The 9,346-nt window shown below is 37.7% G+C and overlaps 1 protein-coding gene across 1 annotated transcript in view; it reads left to right on the forward strand.

Moving 5' to 3' along the window:
* The window catches only part of LOC122557376 (tumor necrosis factor ligand superfamily member 13B-like), a 62,627-nt gene extending 57,303 nt beyond the window's left edge, over positions 1-5,324 (forward strand). The window contains exon 6 of the mRNA XM_043705022.1: positions 1,028-5,324. Coding sequence (XP_043560957.1) covers positions 1,028-1,032 — 5 coding nt within the window. The 3' untranslated portion in view covers positions 1,033-5,324. The remainder of the gene's footprint in view (positions 1-1,027) is intronic.
* The last annotated feature ends 4,022 nt before the right edge of the window (positions 5,325-9,346 follow it).

Genomic DNA, 9,346 nt, shown 5'->3' on the forward strand with positions numbered 1-9,346 from the left:
AATCGTAGCCAAGCACCAATCAGAATAATGCTTGATATTCCTGATGATGATATTTGCACTATGGAATTCAATTTCAGTTTAACTTTTCTTGATTGTGAATATTGCACTTACAAGGAGACTCATCAGGCACTGTCTTTTAGATGCAACACTTTATTACCTATGAAGTTGCTGATAGCTTCAAACTGATAGTCAGGTGATGGATAAATTCAATGTTGCAGTCTAGAATCTTTGGTGTAGTAATTGATGAATTTTATCACTCTATAGATCATATTCATAAGTAGATCTGGGCACATTGCAGTACAGAATTAAGCTGCTCCATCTATTTCCATAAAAAACTATACTGCAGAGAATCAGACTTTTGTTGTGACAGATGTTGTTGTGAAACTTGAAAGGGTTCAGAAAAGATTTACAAGGCTGTTGCCAGGGTTGGAGGATTTGAGCTACAGGGAGAGGCTGAACAGGCTGGGGCTGTTTTCCCTGGAGCGTCGGATGCTGAGGGGTGACCTTATAGAGGTTTATAAAATCACGAGGGGCATGGATAGGATAAATAGACAAGTTTTTTTCTCTGGGGTGAGGGAGTCCAGAACTAGAGGGCATAAGTTTAGGGTTAGAGGGGAAAAATTTAAAAGGGACCTAAGGGGCAACTTTTTCATGCAGAGGGTGGTGTGTGTATGGAATGAGCTACCAGAAAAAGTGTGGAGGCTGGTACAATTACAACATTTAAAAGGCATTTGGAGGGGTATATGAATAGGAAGGATTTGGACGGATATGGGCCATTTGCTGGCAAATGGGACTGAATTAGGTTAGAATACCTGGTCAGCATGGACAAGTTGAACCAAATGGCCTGTTTCCGTGCTGAACACAACTATGACGCTATGTCTTTAAGTTTATAAACAACACTAACCATTTACTCAACTACAATATCACAGATTTACACACATTATCTGGGCTCTGTGCTTACTGATGTTACTGTGCATTAGATATACATAGGTGATTTACTAAAGACATCACACTGACTGTATTACAGAGTGATTGAAGATGACTTTATACGGGAACATATAAAAAGAAAAACAAAATCTGAAAAGAAAAGCTATCCTAAAGGCAATCATGTGATCATTGTTGAATGAAGTAAAAGAACCATTTGGTTTACTAATGTCCTTAAAGGAAGGAAATCTGCCACTGTCATGTGATCTGGCCTACAGGTGACTCCAGATCTGCAACAATATGGTTAACATTTAACTGCCTTTTGAAATGGTCTACTGAGTCATTTAATTGTATCAAATCACCATAAGGAAAGGAATAAAATTAAACACACAACCTAGCATCAACCTAAGGACCAGAAACAACTATGACAAACAGCATCATCGATCCAACATTTGAGAGAACTGTCCCACAGACTAGTCAAGCCCCAGTCTGACATTGTAAAACATGACTCTGTGAACCTGATTATGCTCCAGACACCACTGCCGTGATCCCTGGGACATGCCCTGTTCAACCAGCAGGACAGACCCACTTGGTGTACAGTTGGGAAGGGGTTTCCCTCAAGTCCTCAACATTGACTCTGGACATTCTGGTAAGATGGCGGTGGAGTAGGACATTCCAGTCAGAGCTCCTCCGCTCTGCCTATTCCTTTTCTTTTGTTTCGTCCCTTTTTCCTTCCTTCTCTTCCTTCCCTCAGCCTCTGACATCCCGTCTTCAAAGATAAGTCGGCATTTAGTGGCGTGAAGCGGGGACACCAGTGACCAGTGGCTGGAGCAACACAGAGCAGAGTGTGGCAGCAGCCAGCAGTCAGACCATGTGGATGCCCCCTGCATGCACTGCTGAGGAGATCCTTTGGAGACAGACTGTGATGTTTGTCTGTTTTAATTCTTATGTTTGTTACCTATGGTTATACTGTGTATAATTGTAATGTAATTTTTTCTTTATTTCTCTATTTTGTACCTAAGGATTGTACCTAAGTGTTCTGTACCTAAGATGGGGCTATAAGTGGCGACATAAACTTTTCACTGTACTCATTTGAGCACGTGACAAGAAAGCTAATTCAATTCAGACCCTATGAATCTCATGGCACCACAATAAACAATAGCAAGGAAATCCCACACCGATTACCAACTACTGCCCCTCCCTTGTGCAATGAGTTGGTCCTTCTATTGAATGCCACTTGGATGAACCATAGGGGATGTTAATGACACAGAAAGTACTCTGAAGGGGGAACCTCAATGTCTATCACCAAGAGTGGTTTGTTAGCACCACTACTGGCTAAGCTGGCTGAGTCATAAGGGAAATAGCTGCTGGACTGGTCCTGCAGCAACAAACAGGAGGGAGAAATCTTCTTGACCCTACCCTCATCAATTTACCTGTCGCAGATGCATCTGTCCATATCAGGGTCAGCAGAAGTGACCATTGTTCAGTCCTAGTGGAGGTGAAAACTCTTCTTGAGATTAAAGATACACTCCATCATGCTGTGTAGCACTACCACCTTGCCAAATGGGACAGACTTTGAACAAATGTAGCAACTCAAAACTAGGCATCAAAGCACAGTGGACTATGAGCAACAGTAGAATTGTATTCATCACAATTTGTATCTTAGCAGATCCTGCATTCGATCATTGCAACACCACCCTGGATCAATGAAAAGTGCAGAAAGCCATGCCAGAAGCAGCACCAGACATATCTAAAGATAAAATGTTAACCTGGTGAAGCTACAACATAGGGCGACTTGCCTACCAAACAGAAAGAGTGGAGTGTAATGGATAGGTCCAAGCAATCCCACAACAACATATCAGATTAATGGCAGACAGGTAAACAATTAACATGAAGTGGAGGTTTCACAAATATCCCCATGATTAAAGATGGCACATCAGTGCAAAAGACAAGGCTGAAGTATTTGCTTCCATATTTAGCTGGAGTGCTGGATAGATGACTCATCTTCAACTTCTCCTGAGGTTTTCAGCATCACAGATGCCATCTTCAACCAACTCGATTTAGTCCATGTGCCTTTGATACCCATGGGGGAAGCAATGCCAGAGGAAACAGCAGGTAGCAAATCCTGTTGCAAAATGTTGCATAGATTAGCAACTGTTGGCCTAGTACAGATCTTCCAATGGCAGCGTCCTCTCAATCCTGTCCAAGAAAACGATGATCTACATATCCTGTGGGTGAAATACAAAACCTTTAGCAGCTAACCCTGTTACCCACTCTGGTGCTGGGGCAGTAGCAGCTGGCTGGTGTTCTTCCTCTTTCAGCTGTTCCTACATCCTAAGCAAACGAAGAAAAGTGACACCCATGAGAAACAGTGACATTTGGTTTGGAATGAGCAAGGTTAAAATACTTAATCTGTACACTTATGGATGCTTGTGAATTGTGATGTGAGTGCCCCTTTAAAAATAGCTTTCAATGCTGTCGATCCATATTGAAAGCCAATCCTGAAATGAATTACTGAGCAGGCAACATTGTAGGTCTTCTGAGTCAGTCAGTTAAAATTACTTTAGAGTTCTCATTTAACCACAAGATCCTGATTTGTCTTTAGTAATAGTGTCTTACTATCTGGGGATGTGTCTTGGAATATCTAAATGGGAACGTTTTGGAAATAAATGGGAAATGCATTGGAATTCTTTGCCTCCCACTGGATTACATTTAAATTTTTATTGCTAACCCTGTAATAGAGATTGATCCCGTCTGCAGGTCAATGAGTTAGCTTTAGCAGGAATTAATAGCTTCCTTTCTGTTTCCTGATGATAAAATTGGCCAACACTACAACTTCCTCTAATAAATTCTCCAATTACTTCAGTACCAGTGGGACTACAATAGAGAGTTATTATTTACTGCTTTCTGAGAGATTTCACTGAAACTAAAGCACTCCGCAAAAATCTTATTTGCTGGCTTTTGACTTGCAACAAACATGCCTCTTCCAGTCGAAGGAAGGCAAAAAAAAATTTCTAAAGTACATTATGGAACTCATTTAATAAAAACCAACAGAAAATCATTCTTCTTCTCCTCATCAATGATTATTGAGTCTCCTGAGTTGTATAAACATATAATACTAAAAACAAATATTGACAATGGTATCAATTTTAGATAATAATGTTCTTTGTCTATTACAATGTGAAATAGGGACAATATATTATCTAGGTAAAAACAATGATTGCAGATGCTGGAAACCAGATTCTGGATTAGTGGTACTGGAAGAGCACAGCAGTTCAGGCAGCATCCGAGGAGCATATCTAAGCCATTCAGATATCTATTGTGATGTAAAATGTATTATTTATGTGTGTGTATATATATATATATATATATATAAAATTTATTTTTGAGTTTGGATTTTTGAATTTGAACTAGTGGCATATAGATTTTCTGTGCGCGTGAAGGGATTTCATGGTTAATTTGTAAGTAGTTCTGTAGCCAAGGTGATTTAATTTAAAATAAGTGTGAAAGAAAGGCTTTCTTCAGAGTTATGGTGTTTTGTTTACATTTACAAGAGAGTTTATAAGTGAAAAAATATATAATGTAGTGCATTAAGCTTTTAGATATAAGGTTCTAGAATTTTATTTGACCTGAGTATGGACACATAACATGAAAAAAAAATTGTTTTAGTTCAGTTTGGGTGGTTTTGCAGTTTTTAGCTAAATTTGAATGCATAAAGCAATTACTCCTAAGAAAAGCAGAAGATAGTTTACATTTTTAATGGAACTCAAGGTGAGGAGTTCAGAAAAGTTTCCAGGTGGGAAGTATTAATACCCTTAATGGCATTATTTGAAGCTGAGAAAGTTTAACCTTGGTTGTATGAAGGCTATGAGAACAGATTCTCAAGACTGGGAGTTGAAGTCACAGTTAAATTAAACCCATAGTTGTGATATAGAATATAATTCTCTCTGGTGTCAGTACTGTCAGGATGTGTATTTGGGATTACTACTATTATATTTTTATTGCATGTTTTGAAATCTTTAAAAGTGTGTTTATATGTAAATAAACTTTTTGTCTATCTTAACCCTCTTTTCTTTGGTGTGATAAGGTTCTGCTTTATTGCTAAAATAAACCCTGTAACATTGCATGCTTATGTTTCAGTGAGAGACCACCTCGTTAAAACCAGTTTGTGATCTGGCTTATTCAGTAATAACATCAGCTGGGATCATAATTTTATACACAACACAGGAACATAAGCAAGGAGAGAATGCTTGTCAAAATTATGTAATGGTTAGCTTCAACTGAATTTTCATAATCTTGTCAGTATTATTGATAAAATGCAACTTAAATTAAAGCTTTATGAACGTAGCACCTTGTTTAGTTTTGTTTTTAAAGTATCTTATCTTCTTTTATAAAGTAGTTTATTTCCTGACTTATACGACATCTCCAGGTGATGGGGCAGATATGTAACCTTCTCCTGACCCTACATCTTTTATGCTCAGAGGTTTATGAGGGAGAATTGTAATTATCAGTTCCTCAAAACTGTTATCATTTAAATTGGTGACATGCCCCAGGGTGTGATCACTACCACGCTGTATTTCCCTAACAATTTCGATTTTTAAATATACGTTGTGAAAGAACAGTACAAAGAAATAACTTCTACATTTTTCCATAAATATAAAGTTTACATTAGGTGCCTATCTCCTTAAAAACAGAAAACGATGCTGTCTCATATATCATATGACCAACAGAAGTAGTCAACAAAAAATGGAAATTGTGTTCAACGGCTTTTCTTTCGGGCATGATAATGGAAGGGTTAACTGTATATTCTTTTTGAGATATGGTCAATGACTAGCTTTAAATTTGAACTGAGATTTTGATTTACATAGTCTTCCATAATTGTTCCTGTTGTATTTATATTTTTGTTCCATTTAGACGAAAATTCTTAAAAATCTCAATCCAAAATCATTTATCTGCATTTCTTGATATTGTTGCTATGTAATGATTACTGAAATAATTCTAGCTGCTGCCTGGTGTTGGTTGCTGGGACCAATATTTAGATGAAATCATCTGATTGAATCAGATCAACAAATCACCGGAGTTATCATTAGAGTGACACCAGTGTGTTGAAGTAGCCATTATTGTCAATAAAGTAGTTAAGCATCACCTCAACTTACTCTAGACTTTAATTTCCTTGTCAAATACATGAGGGCTTGCCAAATCAGACTGTGATCTTGCCGCAGTTTGCTGGCATTTCCACCCAAAATGTGTTGAAGTGTGAACCACAAGTGTTATAGTTGGCAGCTTCATCAACACCAAGGATCTGAAAAGGGTTTGACTGGAGGAGGTGCTGCAGGAGTCAAATGCTTAGACAGCTAAATATGGTTCAGTTGCGATGATTTCCTTAATTATTGTCATCCTGGCAACATGCAGGTGATATTACTGAAAGAGGTATGGTGACACAATTTGGGGACATTTCTGAAAGACAGTCTTTTCTGAAAACAGCTTGTCAAAATTTCCTTATTGGTCCCATTGTAAGTTCATGCTGCTGATGTTGCTTGTATCCATGTAAATGTGTGTTATTAGAAGTTTAATGTTTGCTCCTGAATTTTTTCAAAAAGAATTCTGAGATTTTAAGCCAGGATTCATGGCTTGATGTTACTGAAGAGATCATTGTGAGTTGAAACTTTCAAGATAGATTGTGGGCCAATTGAAATAATAAGTGAAAACGTGGTGTGCATTGTTTGAAGACAGAGTTGTAGTATTGGGGTGAGGTAGGGTAAGTACCATCCAATGGAATGACATTTCAAGAAGGTATCTTGATATCATGATAGCACAAAGCTACCGCCTATTGACTACTAACACAGGAAGGCTTGTGGTCTATGAGACCTTTTAGATAAAGGGAAGTTTTAATATTTACAATTTCTATGTTCTGTACTCATAATTCAGTTCAGACTTAATTGTTAAGTGGATACAAAGTTGTTCTTTCATAATCTAATTTGAAACACAGTGTTAAATGTCAACATTCAAGTTGATCATCCAATTTATAATGTCTGGTTATATAAACCGAGGGGGTCAAAAGTTAATTATAACCATTGGCTGGAAGGAGCACTGTGATGAGTGATGGGCAATTTCAATACCAGGTCCCAGTGCATTCAGACCACAGGATGACAGTCTCCTAGTGTGGTGTGAATTTGCACTGACCATGCAACCTGATCCTGAGGGTGGGGTGTTCAATGGATAGTTGCTGTGAGAAATTCACACAGTTGCCAAGAGGAATTGTTTATTGGGGTGGGGTTGGGCATAGTAGACAAACCTTTAATTTGTACCTAAACTTGTGCCTAAGAATTCTTGATGCTGACTAGAGTTTGCTAAATAGTCATTTTTAAATCATTCAGTGATAATTTTCCTTAACATGATAAGGACAATATTCAATGCAAATATTTATGGATAAAGTTTTTTTCTTCATCTTTAGGTCTCTTTAATAACACAAACATTTTTCACTCAATATAAGAACTCCATTTGACTTTGTGCTAATATCTACAGTTAACTCCATGCTCTTCCCAGAATGGGCTTTAGGCTAAACATCCAAAAGACAAACATCCTCTACCAGCCTGTGTGCACACTGCAGCTCAGCCCCTAAATATCAAGATCTACAGAGAACCTCTGGATGATATGAATCAGTTCTCATTACCTGTTTTAAGATCTATATCTGAACAATAACAGCTGACAATTCCCTTCTCCTGCACACGGCATGATCCACATATATTTCTGTGTCAATTCCTGTAAATACCAACAAAAAGTAACAGTTCTCTCATGCCTGGTGTCATATGGCTTGTGCCTGCATCAGTTTCTATTCCTGTAGATGCCATGTACACTCTGTGTAAAAATAGAAAATTACTCATTTCCAGCTGAGTAACTCCAAATAATTGCCTCAGCAATGTTACTATTTGAACAAATGCCATGAATTTAGTTGGGGATTCTCCTGATCAGCCTCTGTAAATGTGCTTACACTTCTATCCACGGATTTTACCAAATTTCCTCCAAAGTTATGGACTCTTCTTACATGTAGGATTTGTAAGATGATTGAAGTGGCAGTGAGATTTCATTTTTAATGAGATGAACTGTACCTTTGTCTCCACATATATTTATTTACAGTGGAGACTCAAATTCACAACACTTTAGGCTAAGAAAGGAAAGACCAAATAAGTCAAAAACTGAAGCTAAACTTGCCAAGGAACTGACAGATTCATCTCAAAAACATCTCAAGTTGAAGTACAAAAGGTTAGGGTTAGACCTTGAGGAGCACTTCCAATTGTGATTGCCGGATTCTGGAAGTTGTATTCAATTTGGAAGACCTTGCAATTGCCACTCTATTACTACAATAATAGATTGATGTGACAGTTACATTGATGGAAAAGAGATCAAGTGAGGAACTTTTGTTGGTTTCCTAATCATGAGATGCAGAATAAATCAAGCAGCTTTTTTTTCAGGCCTTTCATCAGCTCTGTTTGTGATAGAACTAACATTTGCTAAATGTAAAAATCCACCGTCCAGAACTCATTGTAGGTGTTTGTGTTCAAAGCTTCTTGCAAGTGATGTCCAAGAATAAGGAGTGTGGATTCATCTGTTGGTCCACAGGAGGTTGACCTTGTTTGACTTCATTTGGCTTTCTCAGTATAACTACATTAAATTGGTAATTAACCCATTCTATTGGACAGTTCTGCTAACTTGATAGTGAGGATTATTTTGCATCAGCAACTGATCTGAGATTCCCAAAATATTTTCTTGATGTAATATCTGTGTCATTGTCTAAATATCTGTCAGATCTTTTATTACTGTTGAACTCTGCAGCAATTGCTCAAAACAGAATGGTTTGGTAGAACATTTCAGAGGCATTAAGTGTCAATTGTTTAGTGGGAATACAGTAAAGTATAGAAAGATGTAGTAGACCTACCTTACTGTTGAACCAGTTGGTTACAAACAATTAAAACCCAAGACAAAAAAAAAACAAAGAACTGTGGATGCTGGAAATCAGGAACAAAATCAGAAATTATAGGAAAAACTCAGCAGGTCCAGCAGCATTTGTGGAGAGAAGGAAGAGTACCATTTCAGGTTCAGTAATCCATCTTTAGAACTGGTGGAGTTTCTCCAGCAATTTCTGATTTTGGGTTACAAACTATTAGCAGTTTTCACGCTGTTTTTGGTACAAGCTTACAAAATGAAAATTTTTTGATTTCAGTTTCACGTGGTATGATTTGGAGTAAAGCTACCCACATATTATCATGTGGAGAAGTTATGAAGAAGGGTGCAGTTGGTATGGTCCAGATGAGTTTTTGCAATAATCATTATTGGCAATTGTAACATTTCTGACAGCTTTCAGTAAAGAAATATGCCCATAAAGGCTCTATAGTGCCATAACTGCAGTATCCCCATGTGATCA

The sequence above is a fragment of the Chiloscyllium plagiosum genome, chromosome 15 (assembly GCF_004010195.1).
Source record: "Chiloscyllium plagiosum isolate BGI_BamShark_2017 chromosome 15, ASM401019v2, whole genome shotgun sequence".
NCBI lineage: Eukaryota > Metazoa > Chordata > Chondrichthyes > Orectolobiformes > Hemiscylliidae > Chiloscyllium > Chiloscyllium plagiosum.